Below are 27624 nucleotides of genomic sequence, written 5' to 3'. Positions count from 1 at the left end.
GAGCTGTCCAACGTCAGGCTGGGCGCGGTGGCTCACGCCTGTAATCCCAGCACTCTGGGAGTCTGGGGCGGGCAGATCACCTGAGGTCGGAGTTCGAGACCAGCCTAACCAACATGGAGAAACACCATCTCTACTAAAAATACAAAATTAGCTGGATGTGGTGGCGCATACCTGTAATCCCAGTTACTCGGGAGGCTGAGACAGGAGAATTGCTTGAAGGCAGAGGCAGAGGTTGTGGTGACCCGAGATCGCCACATTGCACTACAGCCTGGGCAACAAGAGCGAGACTTCATCTCAAATAAATAAATAAATAATAAATAAAGAGCTGTCCAATGTGAACAGCTCATAAACTGACCGTAGATTTTCAGAGGAAGGCTAAAATGAAAAGTGACATCAAAAATATGTCTAAGCAATTGGCCTGTCATTTGGTAGGGAAATCATTTGTGTCCTTCAGCTTCCCATTCCAGTCTCGGTTATGAAAAGCTTTTTTCTAGAACAGTGACAGAAATGATGCTGCTTCATCCATAATCCATCATTCAGTCTAAAGTCTACCTGGTGACCGACCACAACACACACGCATACTTGTCAGGATTAGAGATATGGATCCTAAAATTATAAACACCTTATTCATAAAAATAATTTCCCAGACCTACAGTGCCTAAAGTACACAAGGAACTTAAATGTTTGGTTTCTGAATTGCACAAAATTTTCCCAGTACAAAGCTAATTAGCCCACCAAGGAATGAAACCTACAGCCCGGCCTGCAAAAATGCGAAACACTGGATGACTGAACTAAACTTGCCTTGAATATAAATGTTATGCAAAAAAAAAAAAGTAATTTATCTAAACACAGTGTAGGTAGCTCTGCAATCAGCATCTCATAAATAAAAGAGAAAGATGAAGGGAAAGATCTCTAATTGATTTTAAAATTAGTTCCAAGCAAAGAAATAATCTGACAACCAACAAGGTCGACAACAGTAATATATATATATATACCCCTCAGTAAAAACTGCAACTATAAACTTCAATGAATCAAGATACCTGAAGTACTATGAAAAGAAGATATTCAGAAAAGCCTGAATCAGAGTAGAGGTGTTAAAAGAAAGTCAATTGGGGACCAATCTTCAAAAGCACTTAAAATCCTGAAATTAACCCCTCTGGTGGACTGAACTCAATCTTCACTGTGCTAATGGAATACACATTATGAGGAAAACCACCACACAGAGAGAGGCAGGGCGAGTCAACGCAATGGCAGCAATAGATTAAAACTGGGAGTGTAGAAGAAGAAGTGCCTACAGAAAACAGCCATGTGTGACCTAGCCAGCAAAACAAGCAATCCAATTAGGAAGCAGTAAAAAACAGGAGTGCAAAACCTCCCTCCAGAGATAGTTAGATACCAGCACATTGGCTCAAGCCAAGATGGCTGTCAGAGCAGTCAAGGGGGTTAGCTATGGATTGGGAGGTGGTAAAAATGATGCCCACTCACAAGCAATATATGGAATTAGGTCTATGCCTCAGCAGATATTCTGATTCAAACATTTATTAAGTGTTTATTTATTCACAGCACTCTGTAAGATTCTGAAAGAAGGGATATGAAGCTGGGAAGACCCTGCTATTCCTGGCCTTGGTAGAGGTGAGACTTCACAATAGAAAGCAGAGATGTACACAAATAAACAGTGCATGATGCTACAGAGAAGGGAAAGATGGTGTGTATGGAAGTCTCTGGCCTAAAGGGGCCTTCAAGAACTAGGTCAAGAAAGAGGGTTACCTCAGCACAGTAAGTACAGTAAATGCTCACAGGGCAGTGAATATGATGGTGCTGACAACTCTGGAAGCAACACAGAATTACTGCAGCTCACAAGACTGAGAAGAGACAAGAAATGTGAACACACCAGCACTAGAAAGATTTAGATAAATTGAAAATGTAGAACTGTGTGATAGTGATGATTAAAGGAAGAGAGAGTTATGGATTGATAGAAGTAAATGCACCCAGTTCAGGGATAAACCACCAAGACCCTCTAGGAGATTGTTAAAATCCCAAAAAATTATTTGAAGGAGATAAGCAAGATCCTGGGAAAGGGAATATAATTTGTAATGGGGAGAAGAAAGGAAATCAAAGGGCAACAAGACAGGCACATGCTGTCTTCTCCAGTTTAAAATTCACTTAGAGAGATCAGTGAAATGTGCACTTCAGCAAAGTCTGCTATCTACCCAGATACCAAATGTCTTGACCTCATCAGAAGGAGGCAGGCTTGTCCCCCTCCTACTCCATGACCTCTACTGCTGAGGAATAGGTCACAGGGATGTTTTAAGTGTTGGTACCCGATATTAATCTTAAAAATCAGGACATATATATCCTGGAATCTTAAATAGATGAGCTAAGACCCACCCACAGTCTTCTAATAGTAATTTTTTTTCAGTCTTCTAACAAAGAAGATTTCAAGTGTTCTTCTCAAAAATGCCCAGATCAAACAAATTTGAAACTCGTACAGAATGCCTCTGCCAGCCTCTAACATATTCCGCATCTTTTGATCACATTGCTGCAGTCCCAAAATCTCTCCATTGGAGACTGGTGAAATGCTATATCCATTTCAAAGAGCTTTTGCTTTTCTCCAAGGTCCTTAATGCCAAGCTGGAGTCCCTCTCTAATTTGCTATTTGCCTTATGCTCCCAGTAACAAGCAGGAGATCACAGTGAGTCTCTAACTTAGGGTCTCTAACCCCACAGCTTTCTGTTGGCATGTGTCTCAGAGTTGGCAAAGTCGGCTTGAGGGTCCAGAGGGACCAGTCATTTTGCCTTCAGAAATCTAAACTGGAGGGAATAGGTTGAAAATCGCTTTTAATGGCAAAGCACCCCGGAGCCCCGTACAATGAATGGAGTTATCATTGCCTTACATGACCCTGCCTCTAACAAAAAGCCCTTAAGAATCCCAGGGCATCACTAATAATGCACCTATCTCAGCTCTTCTCTCCCACCTGCCTGCCCTGGAGAGCCAAGCGGGCCAGGTCTGGGAGATGAACTCCCCAAACGAAGGCAACAAGGACACTGGGAGCTTCAGCAGATGGCAGCTTTAACAAAACTGATCCTTTAGTGCCCAGGTCTGAATATTTGGAGGCCCTGGTGTGAACAAACCTTTATGTGGTAAATAAATTCACAGGGAGGACACTAAAAGACAGGGTGATGGAAATGAATAGAGGCTGGTAGCAGGGGGTGACTACCAGCTGAGGGAAAGACTCCACCTTTGGGTTTCCACACTTTCTTCCCAAAATACTAAGCGGGAGTGCTGGGAGTGGGGGCTGTCAGAGACAGAGAAACAGATACAAAGAGAGAGAATGGGAGAGACAGACAGCTAAGAAAAGGAATCTGAGAAAAAGGCCCAGCAACCTAAAGCAAATTTTATACACCTGGGGATTGGGTACATTATGTACCTGTTTTCAAGGTAAATTTCAGCTCTGTATCTCTTAGTCAACTACAATAGCACCGCAAGAACAGACTTCAGGGAGAATAAGTCAGCCCCTTCATCGGATGCCTGGGGGCTGTTTCCTTTGTCATTAACACTCCAAGTGTAATACAAAGCCCACAGCAGCCCTGGGCAATAGAGCACTAGGCTTTCCAGTTTCAGATCAAAGCCAAACACTCTCTAGGAAGTCCTGAGATCGCAAAATGTGTTATCTCCTTTAAGGCAGCAGCTCAGAAAACCCATAGCCTTTCTCCAAGATTTAGCACATTTCTTCATAGCAAACAACTGGATAAAACAAACTATACCTTTAGAGAAACTCTGATACATGGCCAGGTTCACAAGAGCATCACACGTCAGCTTTCTTAACTGGCTCTCAGCCTGCAAGAGTTAACATCTCCTACGAGTTGACACTGGATTAATCCAGAAGCAGGGTGCCACAGAAACACCGTCAACATCAGACATATCCAGCTAGAATCCTATAGAGGGAAATATTGCACATCCCTCCTTTTAACTCTCCCATAACACTATCTAGCAACAAACCAAGCTCCAACCAAAATCCAGAAGTGGCTACCCATGAATTTCTGGGTAATATTGGAAAGCCTAGGGTGAAAACAGTTCCTTTGATCACAGTGTTTGTCCAAGTACTTCCTCTGGCTCCAATTAGAAAGTAACCAAATTAAGGGAGAGGAAATATGGTTAGCCATAGGCAAAAAGCTCATCTCCCAGTATAATTTAAGAGAAATGAACCTGTCTCTGTGTACAAAACAGAAAAAAACAATTTGCCCTACTATCCTCCAAATATAGAGTTGTCTCGGAGGAAGAAAATATTAAAAGAACCTCCCCCATGCTTCCTTGAAGGGAAAGTCCCACGGAGTCCTCATCTGGGAGCTAGCAGTGGAGGCCTGCCCTAGAGCAGGAATGTCTGCCCCATCTGCCTGTCCTTGAGGAAACCCATGCCACAGACTTTCCCTCTTCTCCTACTCATCTAGTTCCTTATTCTGCACTTTCTCCCGCTTTGTTCTTTGGTTTAGAAAAGGCTCTAGTACCATAAGTTATCAGGTTATCCTTTCCATGCCAAAGCCATTGACCCCCAGGCAGAGTCCTGTAATTAGAGAGAAGGAAATGTCCTTAGTGTTTCTTTCAAGGCCCTCCACAGTCCATCCATCACAGACCTTCATCTCTTAACATTCCTCAAGCACTCCATGTTTCCGCAACTACAGAACCACTCCTCAATTCCCAAAAAATGCCCTTGATGTTTTCCTTGGAGATTCTACCAGCCTGTTCTAACTAGGGCAGGCCCATATTTTTGCGCATGCTGTGCCTTGCAGAAGGGTACCTGGCAAAGCGGACAAAGGGAAAACAGGAGCTTAAATTTAGCTTCCATTCTGCTTGCCAAGCCATGGCCCCTGGCATGATGCTGACAGGAAGCAGCAGTACCCTTCTCTAAATTTCCACGAAGATGCCATATGAGCCAACAGAGGTCCTGGCCCCAACATCTATGCCATGAATACTTGACTGGGCTCCACTTGTGACTGTAACAGCTGGTACGTAGTAAAGGAAACCAGAAACCCAAGACTCCGAGAGGATGCCTGTTGCTCAGTCTTTAAACACATATAGTTACAGTCACACTAGGATGCCCAGGTGATGTTTCTTGCCACACCCATATTGTAAATCTCTGGTAACTTTAAGATAAGCATAGAGCAGGATCTTGTATTCTTTATAAGAGCTCTGGGGAATTCTTTTTTCTTCTTCTTCTTTTTCTTATTTTAGTAATCCCAGGCCAAGGAAAGGGGCAGGGGTTGGCGGGGGGGGATTCTTTAAGTCGAAAGGCAAGTATAAAGAAAGACTGCTGGAGCAGCATCCACAGTTCTCACTCATCAGCCTGATCATGCCATTTTCAATGTCTTTGGTCAACTGAGACTTACCAAAAGAAAATCCAGAGTTCCTTGCTAAAGTAAGTTTTTACCAGGCATAATATTCTCTCTATATGCAAACTGCTTTCATATCTTGTAAATTCAAACAACCAAAACAAGAGTATTTTAATCCAAACATGCCATTCACCAGTTCAAAATTCTTCAAGACAAAACCTAAAATGCATGGCATATAAGCCTTCAACAAGTGGCCCCTGTCTAACTCCCAGGCCCATTTCTTAACACTCCCCCGAAATTTATCCTCTATTCCAGTCATACAAAATTACTTGCAGTTCATCATATGCCCCATTTTCTCTCTCCCTTCCTGAGTATCCTGAGATGTTCACAGGACATGTTTGATCTGGCCTTGCCTATGGTTTCGTACCACACAAGTGTCATACCACTCATGCACCATCCACAGGAGCCATCCATTCTCTAGTCCCCAAAACTCTCCTAATTCTTATCATTGCTGCTCTCCAGGTCAGAAACTGTCTTCTCCCACTTTTTATCTAGCTAATTCCTAATATCTCTTCAGGCCTTAAATGTCACTTCCTCAAAGTAGCCTTCCCAGACTATGCACTCTCCTAAACTCTAAGCTTTTCTTTCACAGCACTTGTGTATTTCCCCTACTAGACTCTAAAGTTTCATGAGGCAGAGAAGGGACATCTGTTTATTCCCTGCTGCACCCCCAGCACAGTACCTGGCACAAAATAAGTATCTGTAAATACATATCAACAAGGACTACCTGTTCATGCAAATTTCTAAAGCTGTGCTATCCATAAGGGTAGCCACTAGCCTCATGTGCCTATTGAGTCCTTGAAATATGCTATGATGAATTAAAATGTAGTGTCAATGTACAATACATACCGTATTTCAAATATTCAGTTTTAAAAAGGGGGAGAATGTCTCATTTATTTTTTATATTCATTAAATGTTGAAATGATATAATAATTTGGATATAAGTCAAATTTAAAAATTACAATTAATGTTTCTTTTTAGTTTTTTTACATAGTTATGTGATAATTTAAAATAACAAATAGAGCTCACATGTGTGGCTCACATTTATATATCTGTCGGACAGCGCTGGCCTAGAGAGCCATTCCTCCTGTTGACTCACTTCTCATCCTTGACACTCACAAGGTACAGCAGCTGACCTGGGAAGATCACCCTGACTACCCACCAAAACCGGCTACTCTTCAGGGTGCCTTCTACCACTACATTCAAGGTTCATTATATTAACTTATTTCTTATGTGGCCCTTCAGTAAACTCTTCCAAAGGACTTTAACAGACAAATAATGGAAATCTTTCCTCCATCTTCCTCACAAGCCATATGTTGTAGATTACTGCAGCTAAGCCTTACTTAGAACTGTCTTAAAATGGAGTAAGATCTCAGGAGTGAACAGGAAGAAAAAGAAAGAATAAAGAAAAAAGAAGAAAAAAAGAGGTAACACGCCTTGTAAGAGACAAGAAATTCTATAATCAGGATTCTGCCTAAACTAGGAAATACTCCAATTCCAACAATTTCCCGTCAGCCAGTAGGCTAAGGGAAATGCATCTTTTACCCACTGATGGGTTCCAAAGGATACTGGGAAAACTAAAAATACTCAGTAGTAGGTTAGTGCTTACTTCAGAAAACCTGCTATCATCCTACCTAAGCTATCACACCCCCATCTCCCTAAAAACTGCTTAAAATTCAGCTATATAATCTACATTAACATAATGCACTGGCTGATGATACAGGCACAAAAATTAACGTTCAAGAATTTCAAAGTTGTGGTTGCTGTGGGAACCTTAATTCCAACTGTACGGCACAGATGCAGAATTGTGGACTACTCCCAATACTGATAAAATTGGAGATGTGTATTTACTCTGTGCAATGAGGCAGAGCTACAGTTACTGAGAGAACCTTATTTTGGCATTTCTAGGCTTTCATGCATTTAAATTCTCAACCTTACCATAACACTGTTTGCTGCATTAAACTGCCTCCTCTAAGGGAAAAAAAGAGAGAGAAAGAACTGATTGGCCAGACATTCAAATCACCCATCCTGTACGTGGTTTTTATGTATGATGTGATTCAAAAGACAATCATATTTTTATTTTACTCTTATGGGCTGTCTATAAACTCTCACACAAATGAAAACAATGCATGAATTTCAACTTGTGAATGCACCAAGATATGTATATGTGCAAAACATCAGAAAAGCAAATTTCACACCTTTAGAACCACTGCACCCAACTTATCTACCTTTTTTTATTTATCCCTTTATACAAAAGGGATTTTTTTATCCCATCCTTTTTGTATAAAGGGATAAATAAAAAAAGGTAGATAAGTTGGGTGCAGTGGCTCACACCTATAGTCCTAGCTACTCAGGAGGCTGAGACAGAAGGACTGTTTGAGCCCAGGAGTTTGAAGTTGTAGTGCGCAATGATCACACCTGTGAATAGCCACTGCACTCCAGTGTGGGCAACATAACAAGAACCTGTTTCTTAAAAAAAAAAAAAAAAGCAGGCAGTAGATAGTACACACAGCAGTAACTTCAATCCACAATAGTTAATTACTGAAAACTCTCCAAATATTTGCCTTTGGCGCTGGCTCTCACTGAGGAACTAGTTCTATACTAGTCAATATAATCACACACTTTAGTTATCACAGGACAAAAACAGACGCGGGAAAGATGTCTGTAAAAATATGACATAACCAAACCCCCAAAAATGTTCAACCTTAATCCCTATTCCCAATTCTCATAACTCTTATGGCTATATAACTGTCATGACTACAAAAAAAATCAGTCTATCTGCATATGTAATACCAACTCTTGTTAGAGTTTTCATACAAAGCATTTCTCAAAAATGATGTACCTGAGTCATACACCAACCTATCTGCCAAAAGATCCAAAAAATAGCAAACAGTTTAACTACTAATTATAGTTACTACCTGCAAAAAATGAGTAGGTGACCCCAGTGAATATATATACCAAGATTCATTTCCTCCTAGAGCAAAAACATAAAGAACTATCAAATCAAAATGACCAGCAGAAACGGGTCCTATTACAATGTACACAAGATACAGACCTTCTCCTCTCCTTATTCACAGAAAAATAAGGTCTTGTTAATTAAACTCATCCACCATCTCACATATCCCAACCCTCACTGCACTCAAGCCCCCTGGGGAGAAGTGCCAACAGTGCCCATGTGAAATGCGGCAGAGCAGTGGGTGTGGGCCACAAGACACTGAGACCTGCCCAATAGTAGTCAGGCTTTAAATATTAGAAAATAATACTGTGGTGATTTAAAATACTTGTCCCCTTGCATTCCCACATATATGTATTCTATATGTCATATATTAATTAATTCTCCAACTTCTTCCTTTTGGTTTATGCAAAGAGGCACGGCTGCTTCCCTATTCTCACCTGGGTGTTCTCCCCCTCCAGCCTTGGTGGGCGGATGCTGGACAGGTGAATCGTCTTGTAATCGCCTGAGTTCAGCTTCACAACAATGGCATCAGCATTCAGAACCTGCATCACCTGTGAGCAAAAAGGAACATGCTTAAACCTGCTTCTATGGCCCCCATCACATGTCCAAGAGCAAGGCCCACCACCCCTCACAGGTAGAAAGTGAGATCAATAGCCATTTGTGGGAAAAACAGTATCATCCTTCATGGTGCAACAATGTCAGAGAAAATTATGCTATAATTATCAGTTCCCAGAGACCTTATTATGATTTCTCAATGAGACAAAATCTGTATCATTCATAAAGATGGTCAATCTTTTTTTATTTTTGCCCTGACAAAGATTTGTGGTTCACGACAAAGCTTAAGAACTGGAAATCCTATCTCTACACGTAATTGAAGATTTTCCTTGAAACAGCTTCTAAACTAAAATCAAAATCTCAATGTGAATCTAGAAAAAGAGGCAAGGGTTGGATTTGAAGAAGATACCAGCACTAGATGAGAAAGAACCAAAATAGGATGCCCCAATAGAGAGCAGAAAAATCAAAGGCAAGTGAAGGGCAAAAAGAATTGTCATCTCAGCATGGGAAAGGAGATGCTTAGCTGTTAATCTCACAGGCAGAAACATGAAATTACCGAGATATTACCTCAGATACTCTCTGAAAGCCACCTTTTCAGAGCACTACTACTACGGACATCTTTGTTTTGGAACCCAAGATCAGTAACACAGGACGCCACACTCAGAAGAAAAAGAACTAGTCTGGGATAAATGACAAGGGTATGTAGTCAAAGGACAAAGCATAAATATTCCTCTGTGAAGGTTATTAGAACATTCTACAATGTGTACAGAATAAAACTCCATTCAAACTGGGATCTTACCACATCAGTTGTAACTAGAACGCATAATATAGCCAGCAGTCTACAATTCGCCCAATTATATTCAATGCCTTTTTTTTTTCTTTCAAGCAACACTTTATTACAAGGCAGCTGCAGACTACAAAACATTATCACCATCTACTTCATCTGCAGAATCAAAATCAAACTCTTCTAGGCTTCAATCGGGCCTCTTTAAGAGCTACCAGACTGAATGAACAAACTTACAGGGTCAGCTGCCACATGGCGAGGGTGGACTGGCAAAATTTCCCTCCTCTTTCATGCATGAAACAAAAGGAGCTAGACTCTTTTTTGCCATCATGGATGTCACACTGATAAGTATCTTAAAGGAGGCCTCTCTAACTATTTCTTGAAAGGCCTTAGATCTTCTAGCACAGAATGTATTCATTTACTTGCAGCTTCCTCCAAAAACAGCAATTCTCTACCTTTTCCAAAGAACCAGCCAGCCACACACCGGAAACACAAAGAACCAGCCAACCACACACCAAAGAGTAAGGAATGCCTTAAGAAACAATCTGAAGAAGGATATAAAACATAAACAACTGAGAAATTATATATAACAGAAAACAGCAGAAGTTAAGTGCCATCAAACAGAATGAATGAAAAAAGAAAGATGACAGCTGGAATCAATCTGTAAGTCCATAGAAGGTTTACTATGGCTGGTGGATGGGAAGATATCCCTGGGTTTTACCACTGTAAGCAATGAAAGCAGTGTAGAGAACAGCCCAGCAATCAGAAAAGTAATGAAAGTTCTAAGAAAGAACTGAGTAGATCAGAAGGAGAAATTTTTAATTTTCTACTATACTTAAAATTAACTTACAACCCTGAAAACAGCAAAACGACAACTTTGAATAACCATAACCATTCTCCTATAACCTTTTTGACAGATCTGAGAATCATAAGCTAAACACTAAAACCTAGAGAGCCAGAACCCAAAATTCATCTTGCCAGAAAAACATGAAGATTAATGGTAATCAAAGGCAGGATGAGTGATCATACCAGGACCAAGGTCAGGGCTAGTTACTCCAAACCAAACAGCCCCTTAATGCCAGCCCAATCACAAAAACACATTCATGAGTTTAGAACTTAAAAACTGTCTAGACAGTATAAACAAAAATACAGATTCAGTCACTGAAAGAAAAAATAGAGTACATCTTATTCCCATTACCATCTAAACACACTAATGCCAAGTAAAAATGTCCACAGTAATGGAATTCCAGTAGTGGGCTGGACAATTGACCAAAAAGAAAGACCCCAGCTAATGATTTCCCAGTCCTTCAAAATCCCACATTTGGATGAAGGGAAAGATATTATAAAATGGATGACAGAACATTTCAGGGGGGGTGGTTTCCATGATATCTGCTATTCTGGTATCCTAATTTCAAGCTAAAGAAAAGAAAAAAAATTCCACTAAGCCATACTAAGCAAAATAGCTACTACAGCAAATCAATACTGCTCCTCCTCCAAACAGATACCCAAAGGATAGAGGGTAACTGTCAGATGTATCAAAGACACATACATCACAGGATTTCCCAAATCTTAATACTGGACAGATCTACACCTTCTCTCAAACCAAAATGAATTCTTATTGTGAATTCCGAAAAACATAAGGAAATGCCTATAATCAAGACACGAGAAATATCTAGATGTTTTCTGCTCCCTAGTCATAATTAGAGAGTAATAAAACCAAAGAAAGTATCATAGTGCTCACACCTTTACCCGCTGATTACAGAACACGAAGATCTAAGGATGTCCTGTAACAAGTTACTAGAATTAGGCACCCCTTGTAATATGTTAGCAGCAGCGGCAGCAATGAATTCTTGGAGCTGTAAATTTTAGGCCCCAGCAGCAGACTCTCTCTGATGCTCAGCATCTCCCTGATTAGAAACCTCCTCTTCAGGAACTGTGCACTCTGCCACTGCCAGCTAAGCAAGGTTTAGCTTGCTGGTGAAGATAGGAAGGGTGAGTGCATGTGTGCGTGTGTGTGTCCGTGTGTGTGTGTGTGTATAAGTGGGGTTTATGGTTTTTTATTCCTCTGTAAATTGTGTCATTACTGTCCAGAGAACAAGCAGCTCCTGAGCAGAGACATGGAATCGGCAATAAAATACTGGTTATAGCCACGTACTGTGCAGTAAGTGAGATGCAGAGTGGATTACTGTCTGAAGCCAGCTCATCAGCACCGTTACGGACCACATTTTAACAGTGATATTTCTTCTGGTGCTTTCATCAGGATAATTGAAGTATGCCCACACTGCCCACTTTCTCTGCTAGCTACAGATCCCTAATCAAGCCAACACCATGCACGCTCACATCCCACACACCAAGAGATAACCTAAGGCATAGGAGCAGAAGTCTACATGGAAAAAGTCACTAGCTGGACTCAAATACATGCACTAAATCCAATTCCCTCCCCATTTCGTGAAGCCCAATCATAAAAGGAAAAAATGGTTCAATGATAACAAGGTGTAGGCTAAGGGCTGCCATGAGTCAAGAAAACGACAGAGTTCTATTAGGGGAACATCCATGCCTATCTTCAGCCTCTGTCACACTCTCTCACCTGTACAGCCCATCCACAGTGCTCACTGGGTGCAACAGGCTGCTGTTATTCAGATTCTGAAAACCCTGAAGCATACATAAAACAAACAAAAAAGCCTCCTTTTTGTTCAACAGCCTCCTGAGCTACGGACATAACCTCCAATAGTCCCAATGCTGCCAAAATTTCCAGTACCAGATAGAAACAAAACGATTATCAGCCCAAAAGGGCCTTCTACAGGCATGACCAGGGACTGTGCTTTGATGAGGTCACTGAGAATGACACACAGATACCTATTCTCCTCTCTGAAATCACGACATCTGGCTGTTTTTCCCACTCCCTAAAGTTGTATGCTATGTCTCTTCTCCCCAGTCCCCCAGAAGAGTACAGATGCCGCCCTTGTCCTCAACAAAAACAAACCACAACAATATCCTGATGCAGGCACCTCCAGGCACCTAAGCACAACCAAACCAGATACTCTTAAGATGTACTTACATGGAAATCAGGCATCAGACAACTTTCAACAGAGGGACGTCCTACACACTACCTGACCAGTACTTCAAGACTGTCAAAGTCATCAAAAACAAAAAAAAAGTCTGAGAAACTGGCATATCCAAAAGGAACCTAAGGAGATATGACAACTAAATGCAATGTGGTATCCTGGAACAGAAATAAAGTATAAATAAATGAATATCTGAATAAAATATAAACTTTAGTTAATAACAATGTATCTATATTGATATACTAGCTGTAACAAATATACAGTACTTCCGTGAAATATTAATGACAGGGGAAACCGGGCTCAGGGTGGATAAGTAATCTAAGAACTCTGTGCTACCTGCTTAATTTTTCTGTAAATCTAAAGAGTGACCTAAAAAATGAAGTCTTTAATAATTTATTTTTTAAAGCCAGGTTAATATTCTTTCAATCCCTTCTAACTCAATCACTTTCTTTTTCTTATCAGCACACTGGTTTACTAGTATAAGCTGCAAACCAAGTCTTGATCCCTTTTTGGTTCAGCAGAGCCCACCTTTCTAGTGAGACAATCTCCAGAACTTCCTTTCCAACTGAAAGTCAAATGGCAAAAGGCAAGGAAGTGGCAGGTATTTTTTGATTCTCTCCATATTACCACATAGGAATATACTGGAGAAATCCAGATAATGCCAAAAATATTCAGCTGCATCCTTGCTTAAAAACCATGTCAGAGAGCCACTTCCATTTAACATAGTACTGACAGTCTTAGCCAAAGAAGTTCAGCAAGAAAAAGAAACAAAAGGCATCTAAATTGGAAGGAAAGAAACAAAATTATCACTGTTCCCAGATGATGTATAGGTAAAAAACCCTAGTAATTCCACAAAAACTGTTAGAATAAATGAATTCATGAAATAGCAGGATATAAAGCCAACACAGAATCAGCTGCATTTCTATAAATAATAAACAATCCAAAAAAAAAAAAAACTAAGAAAATAGTTCCTTTTCCAGCATCATCAAAAAAGAACAAAATACTTAGGAATTAACTCAACCAAGGAAGTGAAAAACTTGTACAAAGAAAACTACAAAACACTGTTGAAAGAAATTAGAGACAAATAAATGGAAACACATCCTATGATCATGGACTGGAAGACAACTGTCAAGATGTCATACTACCCAAAAGTGATTTACAGATGTAATGCAATCCTTATCAAAATCCCAATGATGATTTTTATGGAAACAGAACAGCTCATCCTAAAATTCACATAGAATCTCAAGAGACCCTGAATAGCCAAAACAATCTGGAAAAAGGACAAAGCAGGAAAACTCACACTTCCTGATTTCAAAGCTTACTACAAAGCTACAGTAATCAATACCACATGATACTGGCATAAAATCAGACATACAAACCAATGAAACAGAATGAAGTCCAGAAATAAACCCTTGCATATACAGTCAAATGATTTTTGAGATGGGTGCAAAGACCATTCAATGAGGAAATGACAGTCTTCAACAAATGGTCCTAAGAAAACTAGATATCCTCATGCAAAAAAACAAAGTTGAACCCTTATGTAACACCAAAACTAAAAATGAACTCAAAATGGATTCATTACTTAAATATAAGACCTATAAAACTACAAAACTCTTAGAAGAAAACACAGGGCAGAAACTTTGAAACACTGGATTTGGCAATGATTTCTCAAATATGACACCAAAGGAACAGGCAACAATAGTACAAATACAAATTAGATTTCATGAAAATTTTGTGTAACAAAAAGGCAACTGACAAAATACAAGAAAATATTTGCCAATCATGTACCCAACAAAGGATTAATATCCAGAATATATAGAGAACTCCTAAAACTCAACAACAAAAAAACAAAAACCTCAATTAAAAAACGGGCAAAGAGGCATATAACTGGGAGCTAAGCACTGGGTACACATGGACTAAAGACAGGAACAATAGACACTGGGGACTCCTAGAGCTGGGGGAGAGTAAGGGAGGGAGGGGGCCAGGGCTGAAAAACTTCCTATTGGGTACTATGCTCATGACCTGGGTGACTGGATCATTCCTATTCCAAACAATACACCCATGTAACAAACCTGCCTATGTACCCCTGAATCTAAAAGAAAAGTTGAAATTTCTTTTTCAAATGCCCAAAGGACTTGAATAGACATTTCTCCAAAGAAGATATGCAAATGCACAGGAAAAGATGCTCAACATTACTAATCATTAGGGAAATACAAATGAAAACCACAATGAGACATCACCTCACACCCATTAGGGCGGCCACTATTAAAAAAAAACAAAAAAACAAAAAAACAGAAAATAACAAATGTTGGTGAGGATGTACAACCCTCGTGCACCAATGTAAAATGGTACAATATAGTAATTCCCTCAACAACTTAAAAATACAATTACCATATAATCCAGCAATTCCACTTTTGGGTACAAACTTAAAATAATTGAAAACAGGGTCTCAAAGAGATATTTGTATAACCATGTTGATAGCAGCATTGTTCATAACAGTTAAAATGTAGAAGCAACCTAAGTGTGTCCCCATGGACTGATGAACAGGTTGTAAGCAAAATGTATACACATACAATGGAATATTATTCACCCTTAAAAAGGAAGAAAATTCTGACTCATCCAACAACATGGATGAACCCTGAGGACACTATGCTAAATGAAATAAGCCAGTCACAAAGACACAAAGACTGTCTGATTTCACTTATATGAATTACTTAGAGTAGTCAAAATCACAGAAGCAAAAAGTAGAACTGTGGTTGCCAGGGCCTGGAAGAGGGGAAACAGAGGGATGTAGAGTTATTGTTTAATGAGTATAGTTTCAGTTTTATAAAATGAAGAGTTGTAGAGATAGGTGGTGGTGATAGCTACATAACAATATGAATATAAATACCACTGAACTGTACACTTAGAAATCGTTAAGATACTACATATTATGTTATGAATTTTGTCATTACAAAAAATTTGAGGAAAAAAATTCTCAGAGACATGATAATGAACTCCATCTAGAGCTATGACTGGAAGCACAGCAAAAAACTATCAGGGTAAAACCAAATACATTTTAAAATCTACTGTACCCATGGATAGTTTATATCCTGATCTCCAAAACTGGACTTGGCCACCAATGCCAGTTAACCACTTAGTGCTCCCAGACAAAGCCCTAGCAGGTAAGCTCCTTGAAGGCAGGAACCACTTCTAGTTCTTTTACATCTTTTCAAAGCACCTAGTTCGGAGCTCTGCTTAATCTATATATAGGTACAGAGAACCAACCAAGACGCCTCTAACCAGGCAGGGTGGTAAGGAGACACCTCTTGAGGACATGATTCCACTCCATCCCTCCCCCACCCCCCACAACAATGTTATTCAGGTCTGTGAAATCTGCAATGCCCAAGGATCCAGCAGCAGGAACAGGGAAGCCAAGCCACGTGCTCAGGGGACCATATGGCTACAAACAGCACAGATCAGCTAAAACACCACAGGGAAGGCAGGGAGGGAACTGGCAGGCCACGACGGGCACAAAAGTCTCAGGCAAGCTCAGCTAATCGCTGTGAAGTGAACATGCTTCTCTGCTAACCTGGAAAGACAAGGAGAGCTCTCCCTTTGCATTTCATTCCTCAAGAAGTAAAACTGCTTAAGCAGACAAAGGGAACCAGTCTCTCAATAGGCCACATGTATCAGAGAATACTTTGTCAAGTTTCACATTTCTCAGGCTTAAGCCTCTTGGCACTCTGACCTACAGCTTTGCCTCAGTTCCAGAAATCAACTGTAGAGCCCCAGAGGCATCCAATTAGAGGCCATAGGTTACCCTTTGCAGGCTTTTGAGGCAATTAATTCCTAAAACACAGGGTGACTGTTGAAGAGAGAATCACTATTTGTTAAGGCTTCATGATCACAAGATCTTTAAAGCAGAATCACTCAGGGAAGACTTGCAGGACTTTCAGACTATGTGAAGGTCCCAGGTACCTTAGAACTTTTTTAGGATTCCCTGAAAAAAGCTGTTTGCCACTAACAGATATTTTAAATCAGGTAAAATGATACAGAACTGCTGTTGAGTTCCAGGTTATGAAAAGTAATGTATGTATTTTTTTCATTTTTAACTTAACGTTGATATCCAGTGTTCTACAAGAAAGGCTGGCAAACTATGGCCCAAGGGCCATCCAGCCCACTTCATATTGTTATAAAGTTTTCCTGGAATATTGCCACAACCATTCGTTTACACACTGTCCATGTCTGTTCTCCTGCCACCATGGCAGAGTTCAGTAGTTGCAACAGACACCATATGGCCACCAAGCCTAAAATATTTACAATGTGGTCCTTTAAGAAAAAGCTGTCCAATCTCTGTTTTACAACATATTAGAAAATGAACACACTTAGTGGTATACACTGGTTAACATTTCTAAAGACATGTTTGGCAAATGTGAGCCAAATCATTTCTAAGGAAATAACTGCCAATTACTTGGAGATTTATTCCACTTTCTAAATAATGAAAAAAATTCTCAACTACATGAATATAAACCTATTAGAGACTGGTCAAAAATATTATGATGCAGCCTACAATGAAATATTACATATCAATTAAAGAAGTAAGCTCTTTATTTTGGGTCCCACTCTAAACACCTCTAGATAAAAGGAATCTGTAAAACCTATCTATACATGAGCCCAAAAGGAAGAAGATAATGAGAGAGAACACTGCAACAAAACTCTGGAAGCTGGAAAGCAGATGGATGAGTAGTAACTTACTCCACTGACTCACAAAAGCTAAATCCTGAGACAGTGGCGAGAAAACACAATAGCCAATCTGATTTATACCGCAGTCCCACTCTCCCTAATCTGCCAAGACTCAGAAACTGTCAAATCAAGCATCTCAATTGGGAATGAAAATGGGACCAAAAACGATGAATGGTTTCAAATGTTTGTAAGAAGCAGATGGATTTCAAGATGTATACCCTGGCCAGGCATGGTGGCTCACACCTGTAATCCCTGCACTTTGGGAGGCCAAGGTGGGAGGATCACTTAAGCCCAGGAGTTCAAGACCAGCCTGGGCAATAACATAGAGAGACCCCGTCTCTATAAAAAATTTAAAAATTAGCCAGGTGTGTTAGCATGCACCTGTAGTCCCAGCTATTAGGGAGGCTGAGGCAGGAGGATCGCTTAAGCCCATGAGGTTGAAGCTGCAGTGAGCTGTGATGGCACCACTGCACTCCAGCCTGGGTGACAGAGCAAGACCCTGTCTCAAAAACAAACAAGCAAATATGTATACCCTAAATCCCACACTAGGGTCATTGCTTCTAAACTCGGTGTTTTAATATCTCATTCTCAAATAAGACAGAAAACCAAGACTCAGCAAATATCTGAGGAAAGCCTCTAATATGAAAAATAAGGGACCAAAATAACCCAAAGAGGGGAGAGGAGAGGCTTGAAGAACATAGTGAGTGTGCAGCAAAAACAAAACTAAAAAAAAAAAAAAATCAATTTCGCAGAAAGCTAAGAGATGATTTTTATCTCTGAAGTCAGTATTAAACTTTATTTTTTAAAATAGTAAAAGAGAAACATGCAGAGAACAAGAAAAGCTCTTAAAAAATAAAACAGTATCACGTCAATAAAACTACTGAAAGACAACTATAAAGAAATCTAAAAAGAATAGATGAGATAGAAAATAGGAGAAAAAAACTGGAAGATGAGCCCACAAAATCCAACTACCAAATAATAGGAATTCTAGAAAAAAGAGAACAAAGATTCTAGATGGAAACCAACAAAAGAGTTGGGAGAAAAAGTCTCAGAACAAAACAACTAAACATTGAGGCATAATATGCTCAAATATAGATAAACAAAGTGCATTGCTATGAAATGTTGGAACACTAGGATCAAAAAGAATTTGCTAAAACCTTTCAGAAAGAAAAAATATATATAAGGATGAGAAATCAGGATGGTTTCAGATCCATAAAAAAACAAGAAATCAAAAAAGTTTCTGATAACTACTGACAGTGGAGTGATACTGATAGATACAATTCTAATGGAAAATGACTTCTAAAATAAAATTCTATATCCAGCTAAACTATCAAGTGTACGTAGAGAATGGACATGAAAGGTCTCAGAAAATTTACCTCCCAAGCATTCTTTCTCATGAAGTTAGAGAATGCATGCCACTAAAACAAAGTAGCAAATTATAAAGAGGAAGCTATGAGATCCAGCAATCCTAGCTCCAATCCAAGAGTAAGGCAAAGAAATCCCTCAGGACAATGGTGAAGAAATCCAAAGATGACAGCTCTAAAACAGGCAAAAAGAGAAACCAGTCCAGATTGATGCAGGTTGCAAAGCTCCAAGGTACTGTTAGCAGACTGAATGAATCTCCTCTTGAGAGGAGATTTAAACAGAGTTTGGAGGCTGAATTAAAATAAGTATGTAAAAAAAATGTAAATTTTAAAAATTATTAACTCCAGGGAAAACAAAAAAATTGTGCAGGAAACTAAAAGTAGCCATAATATGCTATATAGCACAGTGGTGATTATCATTTAAAATAAATACTGAATATTAACTAACTTATGACATAATCATATTGGAAGAACTGGGTAAGAGCACTGTGCGCCCACGTGAGTATGTGTGCTTATGTGAAAAAACTAAGTCCTCTTCTTCCATGGTATAAAGGAAAGGAGTTGTACCTAAAACTGAAAAATTAAGAAATAGCCATGTAAATGTTTTATTCAGAGATGAATTAGGCAAGAGTTGAAAGCGACTGCCTCAAGGAAGACTGAAATTGAACTGGTACATTCTTTAGTAAGCCTATAAAAAATTTTTAAATTTTCTGTATTAAAAATAAAAATGTGCAAACTTAAAAATTACACACAAAAGAGTACAGATCAGTGCTATTCAAAGTGGCTGCCAGTCTGCAGTAAGATAAGGAACTTGTACTAGAACATTAATCAACTACATCACTAAGAACATTGCTGACTTTTTTTTTTTTTTTTTTTGTAGTAAGCTTTTCTTGATGAAGGAAGCAATGCCTTGATTTACATTCTGGCCCAAGCTCCTTATGTCACTTTATCAAGGCATTTTGAGTAGGACTGGTATAGATCAGAGATCATCAAACTATTAAGCAAAAAGCCAGATAACAAATATTTTAGGCTTTGCAGGCCACACAGTTTCTATCGCAACTACTCACCTCTGCCATTATAGCACAAGAACAGACACAGACAATACACAAGCGAACACATATAGCTATGTTCCAATTTATTTGCGATACTGACATTTAATTTCACATAATTTTCACATGCCACAATATATATTTTATTAACGCAAAATCCATTTTTTTCAATGTAAAATCCACAGATCATGCAAAAACAAGCGCCCAGCCAAATTCAGCCCATGGGCCATAGTTTGCCAACCTTGAGACAGACACTATGATCAACTTTGTTAAAAAAAAAAAAAATTTAAAAACAAGGCCAAGTCACAGTGTTTCATGTAGTATGGGTATCTATGCTTATCTTCTTTATGTTTTTTTCCTGTTTTAAAAGCAAAACGAATGCTAAAGAATTTTAAAAAGCCAAGTTTTAAAAACTCTTCTGCTATTTCTCTCGAACCTCTAAGCAGACGTATACCCAAATAGCCTCAATTTATGTTTCAATTTCTACAGAAGATTGGTTATTCCTCATAATCCTCCATCAGATGATTCCTAGGGGCAATCTCCTCTACTTTGGAACTGTAATGAATAAAACTTCATTGTCATGATAAAAGCCTCGCTGTCTTTTAAAGAAAAAACAGATCCTAGGATCCTAGATTTTTAAAAATGGAAAAAATTCTCCTACAGGTAGGTCTCCCTTTTCTAATTACCAATAAAGTCATATTTAAGATAAATGCAAAGCTCAATAATCTAAATCCTTTGAATTTTGTTCTCATGCAGTGCTTTAGTTAACTCCCCAACCAGCCAAGGCCCAAAACTCTTCAAAATATTCTAGGTTTTCTACAAACTCAGTTTTAATCGAGGATAGGCTGGTAGGAACGCGACAGGGTATTAAGATCCTCACATGCCTCATCTACATCACTAATGCCACAGACTCTCAAAGTGAAGATGGCGAAAAATTGAACGCCTGCCTCCCTTTTTGGGTGAAAAATCATCCTTTCATTCTGTAGCTATGTTAACACAGCTATGCTAACTACGGGAAGCATAAGCACAACTGAGTGAGTTCCAAGTAGGCAGAGCAAGCCAGGTCCAAGTGTCCACACAGGCACACGCCTCACACAGAAGGGACATTCTGGTCTGCAACAAGACCTGGAGGATGCCAGGATATCCCACCAGGGGCAACTCCCACTCATGGCTACCAAAAGGAATGATTATGGCTAACCTCAAAGCTGCCTGGATATCACCTACAAAAAGAGGGAAAGAGGCCACTAGACCACTCTGTGACCTATTACTTTGGGCATCATAAAAAAGAGAGTGAAGAAATTTAGCCAGTTCCTCAGAGGTTGCTAGAAGACAGGATTTCTCAGGCTCACAGTGCCACCTAGTGGCTTTCCATCCTAAACTCATGGTTAGTTGACGGAGACAGAACCTCTCAGTACAAGAATTTGGCATTTAACCACTTTTAGCCCATAAAAACAAAACTTCTAGCATCTCTTGGCAAAAGTAAAAATAGGCTAGAAAACATTACAGCATTTTGGGAAGACACAGAGAACAGGTCTGCTACTCAAGTTACAAAACCATGCAACTAAGAAAAAACATTTTTACAGCACTGCTGATACCACCAAGGATAATAGCTCTAGTTTCCTTCAAAGCAGTCTATCCCAAGATACATCAATGGAGAACTCTCGGAGGCGGGGGAAAAAAAAAAAACAACCAAGAGCTCCAAAACAGAAAGAAGAGAAACTTGAGGTCATATATCTGTAGATGCTCCGTGATTTGCAACAGGGTTAACTCCTGATAAACCCATCATAAGCTGAAAACACTGTAAGTTGAAAATGCATTTATCTCTCTTCAGCCAGGAAGGAAGGGAGGAAGGGAGGAAGGGAGGGAGGGAGGGAGGGAGGGAGGGAGGGAGGGAGGGAGGGAGGGAGGGAGGGAGGGAGGGAGGGAGGGAGGGAGGGAGGGAGGGAGGGAGGGAGGGAGGGAGGGAGGGAGGGAGGGAGGGAGGGAGGGAGGGAGGGAGGGAGGGAGGGAGGGAGGGAGGGAGGAAGGAAGGAAGGAAGGAAGGAAGGGCACTTAATACAACCTACCAAACATCATAGCTTGGCCTAACCTACCTTAGGTGAGGTAGCCTACTTTTGCTTAGGTTAGTTTGCCTAACCTACCAAACATCATAGCTTGGCCTAACCTACCTTAAACACGTTTGGAACACTTACATAAGTCTACAATTGGGCAAAATAATCTAACACAAAGCCTATTTTATAATAAAGTGTTGAATATCTCATTTAATTAATTTACTGAATACTAGACCAAAAGTGATAAACAGAATGGCTTTATGGATACTCCAAATGTGGTTCCTACTGAATATCTATTGCTTTCACACCATTGTAAAGTCAAAATATCTTAAGTCGACCCAGCATAAGTCAGAGACCATCTATACTTGGACATAGGAAATCTCAAGACAATGCTATTTGCTAGGCAGATAAAAAAGAAGTCCTAAAATATGAGAGATATTTCAAGCTAGTTTGAAGTTAGCTAATTTACAAAGAAATTTAAATAGTCTAATGGTTTCTAAACCCCCTACAATACACACACACACACACACACACACACACACACACACACACACTCTCTCCTACTGGCTTGCCTTGAAATTTTCAAGAGCTTCAACATTTCTAATTGTTCAAATCCTTGTATTATTACTCGCCTGGCCATGTCCACTATGCATATCAAGATGCTGAGAATGACTCACCTTGGCAACAAACTGCTTGTCCTTTTGGTCCAAATTAGCAGTGGGAGCCACATAGTCTCTCCATATTCTCAGCCTGCGCTCTTTGGCAAACCTGGCAACAAAGCAAGGATGCAAGATCATTCAGACTCAGCAAATGGAATCCACCACTACCATGGGAGCACAGTTGGTGCAGCATCCTACTCTACCCTATAGACGTATCCAGAAGAAAGACTACCAGTCAAACCAGAACAAAGAGCGAGAGTAAATGAAAACATGCAAGATACATATATATACTGTAAGCCCACAGCTGGGAGACTATGGTCCAGGCATACAATTTTTTGAGCCTAGATGGTTCAAGTCCACCTTCATTATTAACTCTGATTCATCCCATATCTCCTGGGTGACTACTACAAAAAATGGGAAGAACTCACAAATCTAAACAAACATATTTCTTAAAAAGCACAGACCTGCTCAATTTCTATCTGAATTATAAAAAGGTTACCAGCTACCAAATCCTATATATAACAAAACTGTCATGACAGTGCATCTATAGAATAATTAGAAAATGAACAAAATCCTTATAAGTTCACTGACAAGAGTTAAAAAAAGAAAAAAAACCTATGTAGCCAGAAATTTATTTTGAAGTATTATGCCCAGTAGATATTTTCTGAGCCAGACTATGAGTAGGAAATGGAATATGTGCAAAGATTAAAAAAAATCAATGAACAGCTGTCTTAAACCACTTACAAATAAGTGGATACATGTGCAGTGAAAAGGAACTATTATTTCTGAAAACAGTATTGCAATCTTTTGTTTTAGAGAAGCACTAAAATGAGAAAAACACAAAGCAGGATGTAGTAGTTGTAAAATACAAGAAGTAATTCAACACAGAGGATGCAATTTTACCTACAATTCAAGTAGCTCAAATACAGCATGCAAAACAGCAGACAAGTAATCACATATTATCAAAATAGGATTTGCATTCTCTGGTCTAAGCTTGTTTTTTAATGATGAGCACTCCCCCAAAAAATCCATAAAATCTTCTACCGATGTCATATAACATGTAGATATTATTTTCATTGCATTCACTTTCTTCAAAGAAAGGCAAGATACTAGGCCAGGCGCAGTGGCTCACACCTGTAAACCCAGGACTCTGGGAGGCCAAGGCGGGCGGATCACGAGGTCAGGAGATCGAGACCATCCTGGCCAACATGGTGAAACCCACTCTCCACTAAAATACAAAAAAAAAATTAGCCAGGTGTGGTGGCATGCGCCTGTAGTCCCAGCTACTGGGGAGGCTGAGGCAGGGGAATCGCTTCAACCAGGGAGGTAGAGGTTGCAGTAAGTGGAGATCGTGCCACTGCACTCCAGCTGGCAACAGAGCAAGACTCCGTCTCAAACAAAGCGGGGGGGGGAGCGCAAGACATTAAAGAATACAAAAAGAAATCAAATTAATTTAGAATACTAATGAACATAACAGGATTCTCTGAACCAAAAAAAAAGAAACTGAGCATTGTAGAATAATCAGAAGTATTTGGAACACCGTACTTGATACGGTTATTATATCTTTCTAACTTAATTGTAGAACAACATAAAAAAAATTCTAAGCAATCACTGTTCTTTTCCATCAGACAATACATATGTCAGATGTGCCATATCAAATGGCCTAGATTAATATCTACTTTTATAAAAACCTGCAAATACTTCTGCTTATAGGTACTCAAGGATGAAAAAGACCTAAGAAATGGAACAAATACTACAGTTATTCATTCATGTCATTGCACATCTCTTAGCTGTATATCTCAGTCACAAAAATGTAGTTACCAAGACCATTATAACTTTAAGATTCTGAAACAAGTCATACAGCAAGCCTTGAGAGTAGACTACTCTCATCAGCTGTGTGTTGTCTTTGCTTAAATGTATCATGCAAGGTGGTGGTTCAGACTTTCCTGAGCATCATTTCCATTCATCTACTGTTGCTACCTGCTTTATTTTCTTCCATCTACCCCATCAAATGGAGAAAGTTCACCTACATCTACATCTACATCTTGACCCTGACAGATGAAATGGCGACTAATATTTGGAATTTCTACATGCAGTTTTCTAGAAACAAGTTATTCCTATATCTGCTTTAACGATAGCCAACAAGTCAAAAACACACCAATAACATCTCAGAGTTATATTAGCATTTATAACTGAAACACACTTTTAAATAAGTTAGGGCATAGGCCTCACAACAATATTGAATGGTCCTGGTTTAAAACCCACAGGCTCTGTCTTTCCATCATATCCCTGCTCTTGTCTGTCTGGGAGCAGCTAATAAGCAATTTCATCTTTCTCAAATAAGCTTCAAGTTTATTACATTCCAAATGTCTAAAACCCAGAACTTAAGCAAGGGGCTTGGGAAAAAAATGACCTGAAAACATTAAAAAAGCAAATCAAGTGAAGAATAATGTCTAAGTGAAAACTGTAAGTCCTTACCATCCAGCATTCAATTAGACTGAACCTAAAGACCAATATTTAAGTCACTCCTCTATAAGGAACTGCCCTACTCCTTTACTGAAGTAAAATGAACACTGACACACAGGGGTGTGAGCAAATCACCAGATTTCTTTCACTAAAGATCCTTAACAAGATCCACAGCTGGAAGGCCTCTTGGACAGACCTTACCTCTCTGCCGCCCTCAGCTTTTCTGCGCCCCGGGTGTAAACTGCAATCGACCAGTCCACACAGCGTGCGAAACCTTCCTTCAGGAGGAGCTCTGTGATGTTGCCGTTCTGAAAAACAAGGTACATGAGAAGCAGGCACAGATTAGACTCTGTTGCAAAAGAATCCATTTCTCTAGACTTCTGACACAATTAACACAGTCACAAACTAGTCTGCAGTTTGTTTGTTTGTTTGTTTGTTTACAGTAGAGTAGCTTCTCTCACTAGAAACCACTCCTAAGATGGGAGAGATGCCACTCTGAGACTCCTTTCAATAGCCTTGGTTTCGTATCCCCACAATATCCTCCATAATAACTCACTTAACAGGAGTAGGATAAATGCTAGTGGCATTGAATGGAATTGACATTTCAATAGCTCTTCTTGTGGGCAGAGGAGGATGTTAATCTTTAATAGAGATTACACCTTATTCTTCCCTCCCTTAAGATCAGCACTTCCTCCCCCTTTCATAAGAGCTGAAGAACAGGCTGAGCAGGGAATAACGGAAGCTACATTTTGCCCAGTGAATTAAAATTCACACTCTACTGTAACACAGAGCCATCTGGCAGGGCACAGCCAGACTGCACTCCAGAAGAAACAGACGTGACCTTGGCACACCCCAAACCAAGCCTTTCAACCTTCCACAACTGCCATCATGGAAGAATTATCTAGCCAAAGAGTAAGTAGCTTAGCTCTGTATTGGACACAGTTTAAAATAATGAAAATCCATTCAATTTTAGGTGTTAAAAAGAAGGCCATCTTACATCTAAGAATAACCCAACTATCAAAGTGCACAATAAGGTAAAACATCCAACAATCAGAACTATAAGAACATAAAGAACCTACTCCCTGCTAAAAGCAGAGTTAGGAGGTAGCTGGATAAAGCCTGGAATACAAAACATAATTTTTCCATACCTCAGTTTCCTCATCATTGATCTACCAATACTTCAGCTAGCTGACTTCCAGACCTCATCAACCCTATTCTACAAATTTCAGTTCTACTTCTAATGAATGTAGCAACCCCTAGGACCAAACAGTTAGATAAACATGTGATCAAGTTCCTCTTCTTCTTATGAACCCAATAACACTTGAGATTAATTTCCTAAAGGTGAGAAAATTGTCCAATTCTGTATGACAAATGATAACTCCCTAGAAAATGCCTCAAAAATCAGTAGATATCCATAATAATCCTGCCATAATTTTTTTTTTGAGACAGAGTCTTGCTCTGTTGCCCAGGCTGGAGTGCGGTGGTGCAATCTCGGCTCACTGCAACCTCCGCCTCCCGGGTTCAAGCGATTCTCCTGCCTCAGCCTCCTGAGTAGCTGGGACTATAGGCACACGCCACCACAACAGGCTAATTTTTGTATTTTTAGTAGAAACAGGGTTTCACCATGTTGGCCAGGATGGTCTTGATCTCCTGACTTCGTGATCCACCTACCTTGGCCTCCCAAAATGCTGGGATTACAGGCATGAGCCACCACAACCGGCCAATATTTTAATGGATGTTAAATACAGAGAAAGAGAAGCAAACTCCTGTTCTTCAAACCCCAAATGCATCCCTAGCCCATCACCACCCAGTCTGCGCAGACACACTCACTGGATGAAGGATGGTACCCAGAATGTTCTGGTTGTGGCAGCTCTCCAGAATGATCTGAACATCTCTCTGAAGCAGTCGCGACTCGGTGAAAAATTTGGCTTCTGCAGCAAAAGGCTCTGGAGTTTCACTGCCATCTGCTTCCCGTCGAAAAGTTGGGCACTAAAGCAAAGGCAAGGTAGGTGAGTAATGCAGCCTAAATGTGAGTGCTAGGCACTCTCACCCCACACTAATCCTTCCAAAAAACACACATGCCACGAAGTTAAACTCAGGAAGGTCTTAAATCAGCCCTTCTAATTTAAAACACACTGGTAAAAAGGGACTGGAAATATCATCATCTCAGACTTCTTGGCAAAGGTAGACAATAAAACTCACATTATCATGAGGACGATAATTTTAATTACAGTAAAAAGTGGCCCCTTACCAAAAAAAGACTTGCCAGTGCTCAGCTTTTAATCTCTGATTTTTTAAAAACCAAAATGAATATTTTATATTAATGCTTAATGCAAGCCATATTCAGCAAACTTCATAGCCTCTCATTGTTCCATTTCTCTAGGTTTACATACTTAACAACCCTAAGCACAGCCCATCCCAGACCCAGAATACTTTAAAAAATAAATAAATAAAGTTATTTGATCCAATTAGAACTGTCGCACTACAAAGTTTAAACTAAAACAAGTATAAAGTCAATGTTAATGGCCCACATTAGGAAGAAACAGCAGATCCAAAGTCCCCA

The 27624-nt window shown here is 39.7% G+C and overlaps 1 protein-coding gene across 2 annotated transcripts in view; it reads right to left on the bottom strand.

The window, feature by feature from the left end:
• The window catches only part of SND1 (staphylococcal nuclease and tudor domain containing 1), a 434013-nt gene that overhangs the window by 358231 nt on the left and 48158 nt on the right, over window positions 1-27624 (bottom strand). For both annotated transcript variants that reach the window (XM_054497017.2, XM_063668433.1), the window contains exons 7-10: window positions 26892-27050; window positions 25263-25369; window positions 22614-22704; window positions 8781-8894 (exon numbers count right to left, since the gene is read on the bottom strand). In XM_054497017.2, the coding sequence (XP_054352992.1) occupies window positions 8781-8894; window positions 22614-22704; window positions 25263-25369; window positions 26892-27050 (471 nt within the window). The remainder of the gene's footprint in view (window positions 1-8780; window positions 8895-22613; window positions 22705-25262; window positions 25370-26891; window positions 27051-27624) is intronic.

The sequence above is a fragment of the Pongo pygmaeus genome, chromosome 6, assembly GCF_028885625.2.
Source record: "Pongo pygmaeus isolate AG05252 chromosome 6, NHGRI_mPonPyg2-v2.0_pri, whole genome shotgun sequence".
NCBI lineage: Eukaryota > Metazoa > Chordata > Mammalia > Primates > Hominidae > Pongo > Pongo pygmaeus.
The sequence above is the reverse complement of the archived record's forward strand: the minus strand, read 5'-3'. Positions and strand labels throughout refer to the sequence as shown.